Source organism: Notothenia rossii, assembly GCF_949606895.1.
Source record: "Notothenia rossii genome assembly, chromosome: 1".
Classification (NCBI taxonomy): Eukaryota; Metazoa; Chordata; class Actinopteri; order Perciformes; family Nototheniidae; genus Notothenia; species Notothenia rossii.
Window position 1 is genome coordinate 89,376,924 of NC_136912.1, and position 21,467 is coordinate 89,398,390.

General features: G+C 39.4%; 1 protein-coding gene across 3 annotated transcripts; it reads right to left on the reverse strand.

Moving 5' to 3' along the window:
• Positions 1–555: 555 nt before the first annotated feature.
• Positions 556–19,895, reverse strand: elovl1b (ELOVL fatty acid elongase 1b). 3 transcript variants are annotated; one of them, XM_079676320.1, is made up of 9 exons: positions 19,751–19,895; positions 9,068–9,151; positions 4,269–4,374; positions 3,739–3,929; positions 3,285–3,365; positions 3,136–3,192; positions 2,940–3,045; positions 1,600–1,736; positions 556–1,359 (listed from the first exon to the last, which is right to left on the reverse strand). In XM_079676320.1, exons 3-9 carry the CDS (start codon positions 4,336–4,338, stop codon positions 1,069–1,071), a joined length of 933 nt encoding a protein of 310 aa, XP_079532446.1. In that variant the 5' UTR covers positions 4,339–4,374; positions 9,068–9,151; positions 19,751–19,895; the 3' UTR covers positions 556–1,068. The 3 variants fall into 3 exon arrangements, with proteins under 3 accessions (XP_079532446.1, XP_079532447.1, XP_079532448.1); XM_079676321.1 differs by lacking the exon at positions 19,751–19,895 and adding an exon at positions 19,246–19,390; XM_079676322.1 differs by lacking the exon at positions 9,068–9,151 and having other exon boundaries at positions 19,751–19,889.
• Between the last annotated feature and the right edge of the window lie 1,572 nt (positions 19,896–21,467).

The window sequence follows — 21,467 nt, forward strand, 5'->3', positions numbered from 1 at the left end:
TCTCTAAAGAAGAATGGGACTCTTGTTTACCTCCCACTCTCTTCGCATTATTGGGATGGCTGAGACAAGAGGCCCAAGCAAATAACACAAATACTTGTCTTCTTTGTTGCAACACAATGTCAGAGTCTTCCCCCAACGCTCTGACAACCGAGTTACACAGAGAGTAAGTAAGAAGCTTTCTGCAAGATAATCATTGTTAGAGCCAGTATTTTGATTTGATAAGAAAAGCCACCTTTAAGTTATTAAGTTATATAAGCCTCGTCAAGAAGAAAGAATACCCAAGTTATTTGTTATTTTATTTTTGCTTATTTATTTTGAATATTGTAAAAGGCATCTTTTCTTTGTTGCACATGTAAAAGTTATTTTATTTTTGAGCAAACACATCGCTTAATACCATCCAAACCATCGGAGGACAAGCAACTCTTCAAACTGTAAGTAACACAAATATAAAAGTTAGAAAACAAGTTAAAACATGTCTGTTTAAGGCGTCTAGTGGCTCGATAGATAAACAAGGAAGGAAGCCACGACAATCATTACAAAACAATGTGTACAAAATAATTTAAAATTGTATTTATTGGCATTTAAATTTTAAATACACAATATAACATTTAGAAAGTCTAAAGCATACCAATACAATTAGTTGGATTTTTGTGCTGTAAAACTATTTACAAAAAGTATTTTCAAGTCTGATAGAAACTGTACAGTCATCTGTCCACAGGGGGGGTCAGGACAATGTGAGGGTCAGGAAAAGTGGTGAAGGCAAGAGAGGTGCGAGGCCACCAGTGTGATCCTGAACTAAGAGGTTGTTGCAACATCAGTGAAGATAACATTTGGATGATAAAACATCTTCTCTTCATACATTTTATTCCATTTCTTGGCTTTAAAACATCAAACAAAAAGAAACCACCCAAAATGTTGGACCCCAACTGTGGAAATCATTGACCATGTCACTTCCCCTTTTGTTGCACATGAAACTAAACACAGGAAAAGAAACAGCCAAACTATCTTTGGAGTCCGTAGTAGGTTTAACAGGTTAACACGGCCATGCTTCGGAGGGCTTCCCTTCTCCTAGGCCTTCTTCATCTTGTGACTGTTGCCGTTCTCCTGCCGATTCGAGCCGTTGATGCCGTTCTCGTGTTTCCCGTTGGCGTGGACAGCGGTGCCGTTCATGCTCTGCTTAACGTCTTGTTTTGGCAACCGCTTACCCTTCACGTAAGCCTGGATCCAGAAGTTGGAGAAGAGCACGAAGAAGAAGGTGCCGTACATCCAGATGAGGTGGAGGATCATGGGGAACTGGTAGTCACAGCTGTCCATGAAGTAATACTGGGTAGCGTGGAGAGACACCAGGACAAACTGGGTCTATGGGAAGAAATCAGGAGTCAGCCAAACGTTCACTTTGGGAAAATGTTGAGCCATTTGTCTCGCTGACTTTGGAGCAGAGACTTTAACTCGGCAGGTATTGAGAAGACACTGAGCAATTCTTAAAACAAATCTAATCAAGCTACATCCTTATCCTAGAAACCTACGAGTACATGTTAAATTAAGCAACATTACTGATGAAGCAAACACAGAAAAGTGCAGACTGCAGGGTGGACGTACCAGCTGAATGGCGGTCATGTATTTCTTCCACCACAAAAACTTCTGGAAGCGAGGTCCAGCAGCAGCAAGGCCGTAGTAGAAATACATGATGATGTGGACGGAGGAATTCACCATGGCATGAAAAGATCCCATTCCACCTGGGGAATCATCACAAACAGCATTCAGACGAAGAACAGTGTAGCTAGAGAACTGCTGACTCAAAACAATCTGGACTCTACAGTACATTCCTGAGTTTTCTTTCGAGGTCAGACACCAAAACAGAACTCATCACTTCAAAAAGGCTCTGTTCATGAAATAGTAATTTTTGTCATAAGAAAAGTGTTAAAAATGTCATACTGTAGTATTTCGCAGAAAGTCAAAGTATAGTCTGGTCCAAGAAGTCATACATGGAATTTTTAGGATCGCACAATGAGATGGATTTTCCGAAATGAAAAACTACGTGTAGACTAGAAATAATCCCTGTCAATCATCACTCATGACCCACTATCAGTATGTGTTTGTCTGTATTGGCAGAGACCCTGCCCTTCGAATAGTATGAAAAAAAGAATTAAGTCAAGTATGATTTGGTAGAATAAAATCATAGAATGGTAGGTACCGAAAAGGTATATATAGTTTGTCACAAAAACATAACGAGTAGGAATTTTTCGAAACACTACAAATCTGTGGAGTGTTTGTATCTGCAGAGGCCCTGTCCATCTGTAATGTATGTCATAAAGGGTAACAAAAATATCTTAGAATAATACATCATGGTATCTTAAACAAGGCACAATGAGTAGGGGAAAAATTGCATAGACTGATAATAAAATGTATGTGGTGTTCGCATGGACCCTCTCCACTAAATAAAATGCATAAAAGTAACAAGAAACTAGAAGTAGGACTATATATAAATTGGCTTTTTTTCATAGAGAGAGAGAGAGAGAGAGAGAGAGAGAGAGAGAGAGAGAGAGAGAGAGAGAGAGAGAGAGAGAGAGAGAGAGAGAGAGAGAGAGAGAGAGAGAGAATGTGGTCATAAGAGAAGACCTAAAAAGTAAAAATAAAGTCAAATCATGAAAACTTTAAAGCATAGTATGTCACAAGAAAGTCATAAATATGTCAAAATAAAGTATGACTCAAAATATATACAAGTGATAATATAATGCGTCAACTTTTGTTTACAAAGCACCCTTCACACAGCCTTCTCGGTGTGTCTTTAACGAGATAAGAGCAGAAACCGAAGGGAGGACAGTGCTGCTGATTGTCAGGATGAAGTAATGGTGCTATCACCCCCACCTGTTATTCCAACTGCATTAATCATTTCCAAACTCTTTGTCAAAGTCAAGATGTGGTAAATGTGTACCCACCAGGAGCGTAGACGATCCCCCACCACCAGGTCCAGGGCATGAAGGAGTGGTGGAAGATGTGCAGGAAGGTCACTTGGCCGTCTTTTTTCCTCAACACGAAGAAAAGCTGAACGAAACAGGGTATTGATTAGTAAAGCCAATCAATGGTGACCGAAACTTCACAATAAGGCGGTCGAGTAAAAAAGACTGAACTCACTGTGTCCATGAGCTCAATAATCTTAGAGAACCAGAACAGCCAGGCCACTCGGACCATCTGGAGAGGACAATAAACACTTGGTTACATTATAATCATTTCACATCAGATGTATTAATGAAGTATCAACTGAGTATTCAGAAGGGACTTACTCGAAGTGCTTCAGGACTGTCAGACGTATCGACTGGGTCGCATTGCCAGGTATACGTGGAGGTCCAACCAGACATAAGGAACTAAAAAACAAGACAATTTATTCATTTAATTTGCAGTGCTAGCTAAGAACAACAACAAAAAGATCCTTACAGATATGAACAACCAGCACAGTCCCTGGCAGAACACTGTTGTGTGACTTATTGGCAATATATACAATGTTTACGTATAATATTGTTAGTACTGGCATTTGTTCACTATTTGTATTATTCAATAACTTTTAAAAGGCTGCTACTTATTTGTATACATTGAATGTGTACCACTTTGCTATAACAATTTACATCTCGATTTTGATATCAATTCAACCAATATTAAGCAATTTCCTATCAGACCACTGTGCTGTGTGTACTTGCAACATGTCTTCAAATGTAGGAGACTTCAAGTCTTGTGTCTTACTTCGTAGACGATTAATGTCGACAGTGCCACTAGCGAGAAGTTGTACACTATCATGGCTTCCTTTAGCTGGAAGGGCTTTCGATTGGCCATCATACGAGGTCCGAGGTACATGACAAAGAAGAGGTAACACAGCAGGATAGCAGACATTGCAATGGGATTTTGCATCAGCGGATATTTCTGAATTCGTGGATCTAGAGGAAGAACGATAGACGAAATGTCAGATAACAGACATGAGGGTATCTGCACATTTTTTAAGTACACATTTTATGACTTTTAAGACCTTTTTAAGACCTCTAAAAAGGAAAAAATAATATCTATACAAAAAACTAGACAGCAGTTACTGAGTTTTATTGCGTTTGAATAACGGGAAATATTCAGTGCACATTACCCAACATGACTAACCCAGATACAATGTAATACCTCCCCTCCTAAAATTCCAGACCTTTTTAGAAATGTTTAGACCTTGAATATCAAAAAATAAATGAGACATAAAAAGGGATCTTTTGGATTTAGTCGGGTGAATCACTTACCAGCTCCAGCCAAGAGGAAGTCGTAGATGTCCACGGCATGAGAGCCCAACTCCTGAAGCTGTCGAAGCATCTTTGCCGTCTTGTGGTGTTGCTGTTACCCAATTATCTGCAAAAACACACCAACAAGCTTATTGTTAAATTGTATATCGTTAAACAAATCAAACACATTACATGTTAGACGATTTTATCCAAAGTGGCTTACATACTCAATAATGTAGACAATCCGCACAGGAGCAATTTGGGGTGAGGCTTCTTGCCCAGAGACACAACGACATGCTGACTGCAGTGGGGTTTGAACCTGTGACCCCCTGATCGGAACACCAACTCACAACCCACTGCACCACACACAGCGGCAATGCTACCTCCTCTCCCATGGAAGTCATTCCAATATTGAAATTTCATAAAAGAAATTGGCTTTTTTTCAAGTTTTTCAAAAATCAGGGCATAGACGTGGAGATATTAGGCTAGTCAACAACACGCTCCCATGTGCTGTATATATGTATAACAACTTTGTTAGGTGAGATTGTGTTTTGGACTGGAATCCTTAATTGAATTGTAAAGTATTTAGTTTGTCAATGTGCCTAAAAAAACACATAAAACACTTGTAAACCTTTGTGACACTGCCTTCAGATTATCTCCCTTATAAATGTTTCTTCAGATTGGTAATCAACCTCATCGTGTTTTACATCGAGGTCAACGAACCGTTATCATGTCCTTTCCTTGTTGGAATCTTATGCTTTATAAAAGTGGTGGTGACATTTCCTGGATAGTGAAATGTCCAGGTATACAGTAGGTATTCCCCTTCAATAATGAATTACAGAAATGGTAAACAAAAATAAAAAATCAAGTCTTAATGTCCGGCTCTTTGAGATCGACAGGCCTTGCCAATAAGAAAAAACGTGTCGGTAATCATTTTACCACCAACACAGTTTTTCTGTTATAAAGACAATGTGACGATGACTGTGACGACAGTTTAGGATTTCGTGCTGATACCTGCCTTGTCAGTTTGTAAGAGCACTTCCCAGCAGAAATAAATCAAGACCTGCCGAGCGAGCCAGCAGCAGATGAGCTGGAAAAACTCACAGCATACTGCCAACAACTGCACCAAAACATGTACAGTCAGTAAATGAAGAGCTTCACACGCTCAACCATACATGCTGACTCAGAAACGCAATGTTTTTTTAATATATAATCAAAAACTACAATGCAGTCACAATGAGCCTATCAGATTTCAACAAAAACTAGGAACAGCCCAAATTGGTAGGGGTCGCTCGCATCTCCCCTCAAAAAGTAGTAGATGTGCCCAGTCTGACAGGAAGCGCTGCGAGGGGAAGCCACAACAGAGGCCCAATACAGTAACTAATGATATTTAAAATAAAAAAATCCCTATGACTATCGGGTGGTTTGGCTTTTAATGGATCGGCCAGTCGAGAATCATCCCCCGTCCTTTTGAGGTTTTCCTGTCAAAAACCTGAGACCAATGAATGGCAACAAGAAGTATTTTGACCCAATTCCCGATTCAGCAGAACGGAAAATTCAATAACAGAGAACCTCATGTCTTGGCAAACAAACACTCGTTACACAAATCCCAGGATGCTTTGCTCCAACGTGGCCTCATATCAGAGAGGAGGTGCTAAAAGGAACAAGGAGGGCATCCCTTATCCCACAGGAACGCGGCACCTAACTTGCTATCTGTGTGCAAGAGTCACGCCGAAAAGTGAGAAATCACAAACACCCTGCTCTCCTCAAATGAACCCAGCTGGGAGCAAACAAAGGACATTTCCTGAACACTCCAGAATCGCGACATCGACATCCAAGTTCCCTAAAACCAAAACGTGTTTCTTCTCGTTATGTAGCAATCACATGTATGAGAGAACTGCCACAGCACACTGTTCAACTTCAAGTATGTGCTCACATTGATGCTGTTTTTTTTTTTTTAGACCTGCATATTTTTCTGTTGATTTCACCATATCAAGTGTAAAGTGTGAAGCTTATTCACAAAGTTAAGAACAAGCAGGGTGTGGTCTCCTCCGTCACCAACCTATTATTATACAATCTACAAAGCTCTGAGTTTTCACTGCCTTGGGCTTAAAGAACAGTTCGCCTTAAACCAATATCATTAGCAGCTAATAGTTAGAGCTGTGGAAGGGAAGGGAACAGGGCTCACAAAGGTGCAGCTCAGGTAAACAGCAACAGAAGATACATCACAATAAAACAATTGAGGTGTAGTCTAGTGAGCTTGATGTTGTATGTTGAGAAATGCTATTTCGCAATTGTTTTGTTATCTTTGTAAATGTTGTGAAATGTGGCAAAGGTAAAACGCTGAACAGCACACATCTACAGTGTAAACCGATTATATATCACAAACTGGACTTTCTTTTGTAGAATCCCCCCGGCAGTTGGTTCAATTGTTAAAGCCCCTGTCACACTGTCCCGAAATTGACACCCGATGGACACACGAATATGGAATTGTGAATTTCGCAATAAGACGGCCCCGAACCACACACGAAGGCAACATTTACATTACATTGAAGACATAGATACAACTGCAACGAAAGTAACACAAACAATTATGTTAAAGTACTATGATACTGAACTGATATTTTCAGACTTTGTTCTTTACTTTCTCCGTCTTTATATGTAGAAGATATTAAGTTTTCTCCGTCATGTTGTTTCCATAGCAACAACAACTTTCTCGCCTTCAAAATAATATATTATATCCTTTTTAGTTTCACAGAACACAAATTGGGTTATTTACATAATATGTTTACATGATTTTGTTGTGCAATAAAACAACCAGATGGACACACGATAAAGGAAATGTTCAAATTCGGCTCTGATCGTAGCAACATCGGGACATTCGTGAGGGCATCTTAAACCATGCCAAAGATTTTGCCACCGCTCCCGAAGTTGCTGCCGGAGCCTGATCAATTCCACCGGCGGTCATACGATGGCTTAAGATGCCCTCACGAATGCCTTACGAAGGGCAAAATGGACACACGAAGTCAACACGAAAATGAACCTTCACAAGGTCCTTCGGCAATGCTTTGTGATGCCAAAGATGTTGCCACCGCTCCCGAAGTTGCTGCCGGAGCCTGAGAAACTCCACCGGCGGTCATACGATGGCTTAAGATGCCCTCACGAATGGCCCGATGTTGTTACGATCAGAGCCGAATTTGAACATTTCCTTTATCGTGTGTCCATCGGGTGTCAATTTCGGGACAGTGTGACAGGGGCTTAACCACGAGTCAATGTCAACATTACAGCATCTTTCTGGTCGATCTTCTCAAGCATTAGTTTTTACCGGTGACTTAACTTCCTAACGCCCAAACTTTAACTGGAGTTTTGTCGTCTTGCAGTCCCCAGCGTTATCACCCACCGTGGAAATCACGGTTTGTTATACAGATATATGACATTTCAGAAAACTCGTACATATAACGCTGTAGTTGATTTTGTACCCACGATGAAGCGTTTGGGCAGGCGCATCACTTCTCAACAAAGGTACCCTCATGTCTTTGTAGACTCTCTCTTGTTCTGAGGAAAAATGTTCAATTAAGCAGACGACTCTCTGGTCAGGTGAGTGGCGATGTTAGGATCATTGCAACAAAGTGACTTTAAATGGTGCACTGGCAGATTCACCGAATCACATGGCATTCATTTGAGTTCATTATCTCTATTTTTGCTATAGGAATTTAAGTTCTTAAAGCCAATATTCTCTTTAAATGGTGTTGGTAATGAATTGAATTTGAATAGTTAAGTGTAGATTTCTTTTGTTGGCACCAAAAGCCTCTGATGGCGTGGACACTGTCGCAGTGCACAGGATTAAGATTAAGATATTTAGGATTTGCTTTTTGAATGCTGGTTATCTAAATCTCTGTTTTCATGTTCAAACTACTGTATGAACATACTGACTAATCATGAACTGATTTAAGTCAGGTGATTGGTCTTATGATCATGAACACAGGGAAGAAAAGACACACATTTCTTTGGATTCCAAGTCCAAGACGAAGATTGAAGTTTGTAAAAAATGGAAATGAAGCCCTTTTATTCCAGCAGTTTGAAACCACACAACTTTACAAGAACCACCAGCAGTATAAACTGAGCAACTGAACTGTGTTCTTTGAATGTTGTTTATTTGTTTTAGCAATTCTACAAGTCTTTCCCCAAGAGGACAGCAACTTCCTCACAACTGTAAGACGGGTCCACAAAGTGTCTGCTGTTTTATTCCCATGACAGAGGGAAGCCATTTGGCTGCAGACACATGACCACTTAGACACCGTCCTACCTTCAGGCGATGGCATTTAGGCAATGACTTTTGTCCTCTTTCACGAGGAATGTTCAGAAGTTACAGCCCACAGCTACACCGGTGCTGTCTTGTGACCAAACTAAAACAAAAGTGGTTTGAAAAGTAAAAACCCAGTGTTAATATCTCCCGCTGCAAAAACCACCAGTTCGATATTAGGCAGCCTTGGCTCCAAAGTGGCCGGTTATCATCTCCAAAACAGATACAACAAGCGGAAAGGGAGGGGGAAACATTTCCTATGAGAACCATGTCAATGAATCGTAGGGATGGAAAAAGAGAGTTCACAAGGTTTGAGTTAATGATGAACCAAAAGGAATTCAGGAGACAGGAGCCCATTAGTCAAACACTGCAAAGTGTCCACAATAAAAAAGGACATATTAACCAGAACAGATCCTCAAACACAGAACAGAAATCTTCCCCGATTAAGTAAACAACAACCCTGGAGCATGTCGGCACACAAGTTAGTTCACCTTCTAGGAAACGTATTGCAACTTACCTTGTTGAGACTAGGTTTCCCCCTTCAATCATCAAAATCCAATATGGATTGCTCTTCCACAGGACGGCAAAGCCTCTCCCTGAACTGTGAGGGCGAGCCGGCAGGCAGCAGGGCGGCAGCAGCAAAGAGAGAAAACAGCAGAACAGGGACAGATACAGAGAGAGAAACAGAGAGAGAGGGGGAGAGAGAGAGAGAGAGAGGGGGGGAGAGAGAGAGAGACGGGGGTTAGGGAATGAGAAACTGACAAAGTGTGACTGGTACAGCAGTCTTCCGAATCCCCACCCTCCCTGACTCACACTGGATGAATAACTAGCTCACAGAAGGAGAGGGAGGGCGAGAGAGAGAGAGTGAGTGAGCGAGCGCATAGACAGAATACAACTGGGGTCAGAATGAGACGGCCCCTACTGTACATAACCCCACGCTACAAAAAACCTAGAAATAAAAATGCCACTGTGTGACCACCGCCCTGAATTAATCATGTCAACCCTACACACACCCTCCTGTCCACACCCCCCTTCAACTGAAACACACATAAAAAACACACACACGACTGTCAAGTGGCGCTGTCAGTTTTTGCAAAGGGGTGGGCTGATAATATTATTCGCAGGCAGTGGGCGAGAAATCAGAGGAGACTCTGTTATCATGAAGGGAGCCATTGTTACGCCTTTATTGGCTCTCTACCCGACCTACACCCATAAAACAAAACTAGCTTCCATGTGTCTCTCTGTGCTCGGAGACAATACAGGTCCTGAAAAAGGAGTAAATGCATGCCTCTCCATTTTGCAGTTTTGTTGTGCATGCTTGATTGCTATAAGTTTATATTAAAACTAAGCGTACATTTATAGTTTACTGGCATCCCATAGAAAAATCTAAAATACATTTAAGCTAGGTAGCGCCATAAACGGCCATACGATGTTGATGTTTGCTCAGGGTTGGATGGTAAAACTAATGGCAGACCAGATGATTGCTACAAAGGGCAGACATGACTCATAAAATAATACTTAAAACTCTTCTTAATGGGTTTTGAAAGGAGGTTTTCCTTTCTTGAAAAGGGAATCACCTACTCTGATCTCACTGCTATTCCTAGTGGCTCCGAGGAGAAACACAACATACCAGCGAGTTAAACATTTAGAGTTTCTGATATTGAGTCACACACTGCAGTCAATCTAGGAGGCCGTTTCACTCTCGCAGACTTATACAGAAGGCTTATAAGTCAAATGTAAAAAGCCATAAGAACTCTAGTCTCAGAGTATTTGAATGGTATTGAAAAGATGAAAATGCTAAATATCTAAACAATTTAAAAAGCGTTTTTGTCTGATGGATTTTTTGTGTGGAAACTTGTTGAACTCCAACGTTTAAATTACAGTCATCTGAAAGTGCTGCATAAGAGCTTGTGTCACTCCTAATGACCTCTTAGTGTTAAACTGTTTCTGATCCACTTGACTGGCTCTACCTGTGCTGTCCCGGGGGGTGATGGAGAATGAACTTCAGTAGAACAGTGAGGGTAATCAGATTACTAGTCCCCCTTGTGACTGTTGGATGCATTTGCCAAATGCTTTGTCAATGTTTCCAAAGTATTGAAATGGTACACACACACACACACACACACACACACACACACACACACACACACACACACACACACACACACACACACACACACACACACACACACACACACACACACACACACACACACACACACACACACACACACACACACACACACACACACACACACACACACACACACACACACACACACACACACACACACACACACACACACACACACACACACACACACACACACACACAATCACTAACATAGAACAAGCTGTAGCACTAGGGAGAAAAAAGAATGACTGAATGTGGATTTCAGTGTGTCTGACATACGACTGCCAAAGCTTAATTCTAAACGATTGATAATCTTGAATTAGAAAAGCAAAATCCCAAAGAATAATCTGTTTCCTTGGAAAGTGTACAGCAGGAATGTGTGTGTGTGTGTGTGTGTGTGTGTGTGTGTGTGTGTGTGTGTGTGTGTGTGTGTTAGCAGCATTGCAGCACTGAGCAGAGTTCTCCCTGAGTTTCCATCAGCGTGTCACACGGCGGTGTCAGGAGTCTGACCGTTCTGCCAAAGCACAAATCTCAGGTCAAGTTATGCAATGTGAATAACTCTAATAGTTGTTCACATGGAAAACAAGATAACTGACACATTATTACAAAAATGGCAGAGCAAAGTGATGATGGATGAGGTAAACCAAGTTGTAGTGGTTTTGTTCTGGATATCAACAATGTGGACAGAAGATGTTGTTTTTGTCCGGTTATTTCAATGTTTATTATTGTCTTTTTCTGTGCTCATAACTTTTAAACAAGTCAGCAGAAAGGATTGAACGGCAGCCATGTGTAGGTTGAGTGAATGCCAAGTTGAAAGGATATAATCAGTGATAGTTGAATAGTGTTACAAAAAAACAACATCAATTCCTAAACCGTCCAGCTGGATCACAACCTCTCTCAAGGTAAAAAAAATGCATTAGTCAGCATGCACTTCCTGCAAACCATGGACAGCATGTCAGCTGGGAGTCATGTGACCTGCCTCCAAATATGCTTGACATAACTGTATTGTGTATCAAAAGATAACAGGCTACAACTCAATCTATTCCAGCATCATTCTGCTGCTTTGTCACCTAAAAACAACACTGATTCCAAATGTGACTGGCTCATTTGTAGATATGCCATAAAAGGTATAAAGCAATATGCAATGAGGGTGATCAAGTAAACTAGCCTTATGTAAAATAAATAAGACAACTTTATTGTCAATCTCAAAATATGTTTGTACACACAAATACAGTGGGGCAAAAAAGTATTTAGTCAGCCACCAATTGTGCAAGTTCTCCCACTTAAAAAGATGAGAGGCCTGTAATTTTCATCCTAGGTATACCTCAACTATGAGAGACAAAATGAGAAAAAAAAAAAAATCCAGAAAATCACATTGTCTGATTTTTAAAGAATTTATTTGCAAATTATGGTGGAAAATAAGTATTTGGTCACCTACAAACAAACAAGGTTTCTGGCTCTCACAGACCTGTAACTTCTTCTTCAAGAGCCTCCTCTGTCCTCCACTTGTGAACTGTATGAATGGAACCTGTTTGAACTCGTTATCAGTATAAAAGACACCTGTCCAAAACCTCAAACAGTCACACTCCAAACTCCACTATGGCCAAGACCAAAGAGCTGTCAAAGGACACCAGAAACAAAAGTGTAGACCTGCACCAGGCTGGGAAGACTGAATCTGCAATAGGTAAGCAGCTTGGTGTGAAGAAATCAACTGTGGGAGCAATTATTAGAAAATGGAAGACATACAAGACCACTGATAATCTCCCTCGATCTGGGGCTCCACGCAAGATCTCACCCCGTGGGGTCAAAATGATCACAAGAACGGTGAGCAAAAATCCCAGAACCACACGGGGGGACCTAGTCCATGACCTGCAGAGAGCTGGGACCACAGCAACGAAGGCTACCATCAGTAACACACTACGCCGCCAGGGACTCAAATCCTGCACTGCCAGACGTGTCCCCCTGCTTAAGCCAGTACATGTCCAGGCCCGTCTGAAGTTTGCTAGAGAGCATTTAGATGATCCAGAAGAGGATTGGGAGAATGTCATATGGTCAGATGAAACCAAAATAGAACTTTTTGGTAAAAACTCAACTAGACGTGTTTGGAGGAGAAAGAATGCTGAGTTGCATCCAAAGAACACCTACTGTGAAACATGGGGGTGGAAACATCATGCTTTGGGGCTGTTTTTCTGCAAAGGGACCAGGACGACTGATCCGTGTAAACGAAAGAATGAATGGGGCCATGTATCGTGAGATTTTTTGAAACGTGGCTGGGTCTTTCAACATGACAATGATCCCAAACACACCGCACGGGCAACGAAGTAGTGGCTTCGTAAGAAGCATTTCAAGGTCCTGGAGTGGCCTAGCCAGTCTCCAGATCTCAACCCCATAGAAAATCTTTGGAGGGAGTTGAAAGTCTGTGTTGCCCAGCGACAGCCCCAAAACATCACTGCTCTAGAGGAGATCTGCATGGAGGAATGGGCCAAAATACCAGCAACAGTGTGTGAAAACTTTGTGAAGACTTACAGAAAACGTTGACCTCTGTCATTGCCAACAAAGGGTAATAACAAAGTATTGAGATGAACTTTTGTTATTGACCAAATACTTATTTTCCACCATAATTTGCAAATCAATTCTTTAAAAATGTGATTTTCTGGATTTTTTTCTTCTCATTTTGTCTCTCATAGTTGAGGTATACCTAGGATGAAAACTACAGGCCTCTCTCATCTTTTTAAGGGGGAGAACTTGCACAATTGGTGGCTGACTAAATACTCTTTTGCCCCACTGTGAGTTTCAATCTAGGAAATCAAATGCAAACTGCTCCGCACCATGCAGAACAGAGAGCTGCCATTTTAACGACAGATTTAAACAAACTTGAAGTTAACCAACCTAAAAAGAAAAAGGCTTCTTATCCCCCCTTCACAGGAATGTTTCTGAACGTGTCGTGACACCGCGTGTTTACACAAGGGTGGGGTCTGTGTTTAGGTGGGAGTGGGCGAGCATAAGCAGTCTACCTGCAGGTATTCGGACAATGCCGGCCATTTAAAAAACAGGTCTTGTTCTCTTCACGCCCCTCCCCCCTCCCTCTGTGCATCAACGACTCAGATTTCTCGAACTTCCCACAGTCAACAATAGTGCATCGCAACCTTACAAATGACATCTACACAATAAAGTGAAAGAGGGCAAAGCACTTTGTTGCTCAGATTACTAATAATTTAACAGCTAAACCACATGATCCAATCCATTTGAGTAAAAGCTAATGTAATGGCTGTTTGCAAAAGTCCCTCATTGCACAAGAAAACTGTGTTCACACACAACTATGGAAACTACTCTATGTCTGAAAAGGTGTTCTGCAAACCGTGTCATTTCACTGCTGACATTTGGTCATCTTTATCGAGATTGAACTCAAGCTCAAATTCTATAATTTTGATTAAAACAATGAAAAGAGAAAAGATGAACCCAATAGCACAAAAGGAGGCAATGCTCAAGAGTGTGTGAAAATCTACAAGTTCTGGCTTGAGCTCAGAGCAAGATATCTTGTTTGGTAATCTGAGAGGAATTTCCAAAGAAACCTTTCATCACAGGGAAAATCTTAAGGAGGATCCCAACACCTCCGTCTCTCCTAAAACAACCAACAACCTTAAATCTTGAGACTAAATGTAAACGGCTTAAAGAACTTTGATACATTACCAAACTGTCTTCATGTCAAAATCAATAGTTAGTAGATTTCTATTTAATAAAAACAAATACTTTTAGCACCTTCATTGAAAAAGATTACTCCAACAAGTAGAAAAGCAAGTAAACTCTTTTACTTCATCAACTATTTGAATGTTACAAATCAATCAGCAATATGCCAGCCTGTTGGTTACTGGTCTTTCTATCTGTGCTAAATTCAATTTGAGCTGTGTCTAATTGTATCATCATCCCACTTAAACATCCAGTAACCACGTGAATTGATTGGATCCTTTTCCCCCATGAAGGGTTTTCTTGCAATGGTGCGTCCTTGTGTGCGTCACGAGAGACAAAGCTAACACTCATTGACAAAACAAGGCAAGTGTAAACCGGGCCGGGGTTACCAGGTTGAGAATCGTGAGCAAGCAAGTCATAATTACGACTGGAATGACACTCTTCATGTCCGTCTAGAATACCTAAGATGCCGCAGCTACGACATCATAGTATGACACGAAACATGCAAATGTGCTAAAGCTGTAGTAAATAAACAACTGGGACTTCCCGATATGCGTAATATAACAGAAAGAAAGATGAAACAACATGGAGTTGTGCCAACATCCCCTAAACAGTCAGATATTTTTTTAATGTGTATTTTTGTTTACTTTTACAAGCTGACCTTTGGTCTAATTTTCCAATAAAATGAGGACGCGGCTGTTTTACCAAACACTATCTATGAAATCTCTTCAAGGCTAAGCTAGCAGGCACAGCTATAACCACAGGACAGAGAAAGAAGGAAAACGATTGATGAAACTAAAAACAAACCTAAACTTGTTGCCACTTTGTCAGGCATGCTGGTCAAAACACAGCCGTAATCAGAGGCAAGGACATCGTGCCATTTAGAACAAAAACAAGAACAACTACCGGTAGTATTAAACTACACTTGTGTTTAACTACTAAGCCGAACTTCTCTTGTTTTTTTTATTTGATGAAATGTTGGGATTTGACTCTCTTGGACTTAAAATCACACTGTACATGTAATATAATATTCCATCTGCCACTTACTTATGTATATATAATAACTTGCTGTATATCTTGTTATTACTGTTATTGCTCATTTGTAAATTCAACATGTATATTTTCTACTTTCTTGTTTATTTGTATTGTACAATGCCATGTCTTTGTATGCTGCTGCAACACAAACAAGTACTATCTTATCTTAATATCTAACGCTATTGTCCTTGAAAAATATGTATCATGTAAAATAAAATCTTTACTGCATGTTGCTGTTACAGCTACTGGAAAGGAGCTTCAAATTGTAAGTTGACACACATGCTATAGAGCAGAAGTCTGTTACTGCTTTGGTTAGTGTGGATTAAAAACGAGGACTTCTGGACAGCAGTCTGTGCTAACGGTTCACTCTTCTGCCTCTTGAAAAGCTTTATACTGTGTGAAAAATAATCAGCCTCAAAGTAAACCGTGCAGAGTGGAGCTGTAACAGATAACAGTATCCTTAACTGCACCCTCGCTGACATTCAGAACAATAGCCTGAATGCACGCTGAATGTTATGTAAGTTCTACACAGGAAGAAACACCTCAAAACCTCAAAGCATGAATTTCTAACAGTTTCCTGAAACATAAGCAAGGAAGACGTACTCTATTGTTCAGTGATCAAACATTAACCCTCTCAATGTCATTTGGAGCATGTAGCATCACTTAAAACGATTTCAATCCATTAACATGGGAGGAAAATGCATTTACTAGAATCCTCTAATAGCCTAAATTTGACAAACTGACTTATTTAAAAGGATTATTCGACGCACAAAGCAAAAACGGGCCAAGATAATTTACAACATTCATTTAAGTTAGCATTTATGTATCAGCAGTTTGTATATGGGCCTGTGTTAGCCTCTTCCAATCAAAAGTAAAGAGTGACAGTTTGTTCAGGTCCCTACCATTATACTAAAAACTATGTAAATACACTGAGGCCATAAACATATCACATATCCCAAGGTCATAAACCGCCACTTTGTCTGGAACACCATCATGCTTTGTGTTTCAATGAACTGAAGTCACACAGAGGTGACAAGGAGCCCTTTAACACCAAACCAGGTGGGAGTATTTGTAGAGGAAAATGTGCATGACATGTTCCACTACCTACTGTAGCAATGAACTTTAGCTGCTCAGTGACCTAAAAGGAGGACACTGTGGTATAGCAGGGTATATGCAGGAATCGTGAAGTCACATGTAAGACCTTTTAAGACCTTTTTTAAGGCCCTTTCCGTACATTTTAAGACCTCAACGCCACTTGGAGTTTTAACCGGTTACCTTGGCGACACACTTTACCTCACATTGACTATATACAGTATTGATTGTCCTTCCTCCTTATCTTCCAACCATTTGGACACAAACTTGCATTTCCCCATAACGATGTTGTTTAACAACCGGCGTAAAAAGGGGCCTTCGCGCGCCATCAAGCAGTGAGCGTGCGATGTCCTGTTCAGATGACGTCAAATCCAACGGGATGCCATAAATAAACTACACAGAATCACACTACACACCTACGCAATGATTACATTCAGGCAGACTGTAGAATACAACCTCTTTGGACAATTTATATACTTATTGAAAACAAGCTACAAAATGTAATACCTTGGAAAATGCTGTTTAATACTTTTTAATAGCCTTAATTTTCGTTTTGATTTATCAACTTTTTAAGACCCCGCGGACACCCTGTATAAAGGCTGCTGCATAAACACAACACACTGCAAACAGTTCCCATGTCTTTACACCTCAGTGGAACTAAAGGAGTCCTTTGGAGAAGGTGTTGACATTGGAAGCTGATGGTGTGATAACAACATGCAAAGTTGGAGCGTTAACAGTCACAATGCTGCTGCAGTGTTTACATTACTATCAGTGGGTGGGTACACCTGGACTGGTTGACCTTGAGCCTCTTTGTCTCCATCCCACTGTGGTAATGTTGACAGACGTCTACTAGGGCTGTGCAATTAATCGTATTTTAAATCGCAATTAGGATTTTGGCCTGCCACAATTACGAAAACAACTTAATCGAAAAAGAACGATGACTTTGCTTGGTTGTGACAGTGCACTGCAACATATTTGATCGAATTTATTTTAGTCTCATTTATTTATCATATTTATATATGTTCAGTAGCTTGTTGAAGTGCGTTCCAAAAATATTTGTTGATCTTGTTTATTGGTATTTATTATTTTTGATGTTATTTATTTAAATGTAAATATAAATGTATCATTTATTTTTCAGTTGAATTATACGTTCAGGGTAATCAACAGTTTGATACTGTTCAAATTATTATTTTAATTTGTTTTAAAGTTCAATAAATGGATGTTTTCAAAGTCAATGAATAATTGTATTTAATAATCGTGATATAAATTATTGACCAAAATAATCGCAGAGCCCTAATGTCTACACAGTGTTAGTGATCCATAATCTATCCCAAGGCCATCATCGGAAAAGAGAAGCGTCAATGAGACATTCAAGAAACACAAAGTCTACAGTATCAAGAAACAAGCTCAGGTTCTGCTGCAACACATCCGCTTTTTGAGATCTATGTCCAAACAGTTACTGATGTTTTGCGGGAAATGCTTTTCATTTAAAATGTGGTCCGTGTCAAAGTGTCAACTTACATTAACTGTAACTGCGGTACTACTTTCTGGTGTAGTATAATCCTACAATTTCAGTATGCTTGTATTGTATAAAGGAGATGTGGTTGTAATTGGTTTTATCTTTCTCCCAGGCATGACTCATGCTGTAGCATCCAGTAATCTAGACTGCTCGGAAAAATAATTATCAAGAAACGTTATCTTTAGATATATAAGTAATTATTTCTCATGAAGTGTAGTTTTGTGAAACTGTCCTGTTGACTTATAAGTGACATTGGAAGCATGTGATAAAATGTGTGTGTGTAGCGAGCACATGGTGTGACGTCACGGCTGACAGAGTGGGGAAGGTGGCAACACGTTGTGACTACAGCTAATGAGCCAAGTCATGATAGACCACACAACAGCATTTTACATTTTAAGTAGTAGTTTTTGGGGTGATTTAAAGAATATTTGTAACCCACATACAAGTTTATATTTTTCTTGAAACTGCAAAAGTGATTGTGAGGTAAATAATGAGTAGTTCAACCAAAATCACCTAAAAGTCCAAGGTCAGCGTTCATATCGACTACTTTAACGAAAATCAGATATCAAACAGATGCAGGTTTGTACAATAAATAATGCTATTTAAATATTGTATAAATAAATGCAACTATAATATTATTGCACAACAATACCCATTTTAAGAATACTATGCTCATTGAGACAAAAATAGAAAATTAATTCGTGAAATAAAGAGTATTATATTAATACTAGAGAGAATATCAGAGTATATTACCGTCCATGATGTTTTTCCTTCAAATGTATATTGTGAACAAGCTGTAATATATATATATATTAATCTTTAAATGGCATGGATAAATAGCACACATATGTACGTTTAATATATAAAACATGAGTTGTTATAGAGCAAAAAGTCTATAAGTAACTAAGCAAAATGAAAAACGTGTTGCAGCTGTCCCCAGTCTATTATCTACTATTAACCGTTGACATACTGCTGCTTGGTGGTAGATGCTAACCGCGTTAATCGTAGCCTAGCAAAAAACTCTTAGTAAGCTACCAAAATCTTTCAAACACACAGAAAAGATCAAATACCTGTCTTAAAACATACTCTAATCTATGCCTTTAGGACAATACATTAGTCACAACTGAAGCTACTAAAAGCAGGAAACTATGGTGCAAGAAAGTGAACCGTTAGAAACAGTAATCATGTTTTGCTAGCAGGTAAATCTCACTTCTGATCGACAACCTACCTGTTAAACACATCAATGTCTTCTCTGTATCTCCTAATCTATGTTTGACAGATACAATCTACACAAATAGCTTATTTACTGCCTTCAAAGTGCAGGGGAACAATAGCCCGGCTGTCAATGAGCTCTTTGTCCGCAGCACAGGTGCAACTGATGAGAAGCGGGCTGCAAACAGGACGATACCAGTATTAACCAAAATTACTAGTTAAAATATTGTGTGCAAATGTAATATTTAACCACACAATGGAGATGCATTTGGACGTCACACAAATAAAGCCGGATGTGACTCTCTTTAAACTTTAACCCGCTAAAAAAAAATCTTAATTTACAGCACATGTAGGCAAAAGGTTTTTAATCTACATCAAGATAACCAAAACATTTCACCAACTTGAGTGAATTTAACTTTACGACGTAACGGAAACTGGCACCGTGCAGAAACAAAAAAACCTACGTATTTTACTCCTATCTGTGTTAATGAATAACAAAACAGTGTTATAAAAGTACTCACTTGCGTTATAGGTGCGGGAAAGTGTCGAAGGTAGTGTATGAAGTGAGCTCTGCTTCCTCTTCCTCTTCCCTTCCGTTTAAACCTTCCTCACACTCAGTTGATGGAGCTGGAAAAAGGTGGAGTCATCTGAACTGAGGGCTGGTCGCCTAATAAGGACGTAACCAAGTGACTGTATCAAATGTCAATCATTACCAATATATCCATGAAGAAACAAGTTGTTATATAATTTTATCACCCTCTTTATTTGAGAATGGTTTGGTCTGATGTTGAATGGACAAACAATCCAACAAAAATATTTCTGTTTACTTAAAATGTCACACACTTTTACCTTCACTTTTCAATATGGCACCACTTTTCAATATAACCACATTTGTATTTGACAAATACTTTACTTAAAATCTGACTTTTGAGTGTTTGTTACTAATTCATTTATTATTTTGGTTGCTTTTGTTTCACTCTGTATGTGAACATATCCCTGATGTCAACGTTGTATGTGTATGTATGATGTGCTTGTGTTTTCTTGAATAAAAAACGAATTCTGTCAAAGAAACAAAAGTCATCTCCAATATAAAATCAATCATTTGCATCTTCAGTCTAACAGGTTCAGCTTTGACTTTACAGCTGATGCTTATTCAGACCAATATAAGTGTTAATTATGCTGCTTCTGATAAGGGCCTGTTTGGTATATAAAATGGATAATATACACTCCATTTTTGGTCTACGGTGTAAAAACAGCAAAGAGGCAGGACAAACATATATATACCCAAACAATCATTCAAATCAATGTATATATTAATAATTGCAAAAAAATAATACATTAAAAGCACACCAAAGATATCTTCCTTAACCTTGTATTTCTTTTTACAGCCTTTATCTTCCACTGTATAATAAAAAAACAACGAGATTATTTATACCAAACGGTTATTCAGGCTTTGAATCGATAAATGACATAATATGATCCCCAATAAAGATGAAGATATGCTTCTCTGTCAAACAGCACCGACAAGATGTTTCACATTTGACACAGTGTAAACTCCGCTCAGTCAACTTGACATTTTGTTAAATATGATCTAATGAGGTAAAGTGATCCCACGCTCACTACCCTTTCAAATGAAATGCAAACTCAAATAATTTTTGATCAAGTTCTCCTGAGGCGGAGTTATAATAAATACACAAAGAAATAACAGAGAGAATGGAGGATCTGTATTGAGTCTGTAGCATCAGACACCTGCTTTGCCTGCGTGATCATAAATCATCCAGCAGGTAAACTCCCCTCCTTTAAGCGCTAGCCTCTCTTTTACACTACCTGAGGCCTGTTGGAGAAATGTTAAACCTGATTAACAACTTAACCATTAGTTATCTGTTTAAATATATTAAATATTCAGTATAACAGTTAAATTACAGAAAAAAAATATCTCTTTGTGGTAACCAAAACAACAGTTAAATTGACAGTAAAATGCTTGGAATGTGTCAAGTTTAGTCTATACCTAAAATATATTTGTGTCTTATTTTTTGCTTTGTTTCACCTCAAATAAGCACTGATTATGTAAACATATATTAACAGTTGGATATAAAGGTGTATCCCAGATCTACAACTGTTTCACTAAACGTGTTGGTTTGGACTGGCAGGATGCTTTATGTGTCACAATCAAAAGTGACAAAATAAGCCTGACTCGTTGCACTTCCTCCTTTTGCAAATCTTCAGGCAATTGCAATA

Bases quoted from the DNA above. Each gene is read 5' to 3' on its own strand.
- elovl1b (XM_079676320.1), bottom strand. From the start codon at position 4,338: ATGCTTCGACAGCTTCAGGAGTTGGGCTCTCATGCCGTGGACATCTAC. The intron at 3,930-4,268 runs GTAAGTGATTCA...TTCTTCCTCTAG, and splicing joins CTTCCTCTTGGCTGGAGCTG to ATCCACGAATTCAGAAATAT. The intron at 3,046-3,135 runs GTGAGTTCAGTC...TGTTTCGTTCAG, and splicing joins TTATTGAGCTCATGGACACA to CTTTTCTTCGTGTTGAGGAA.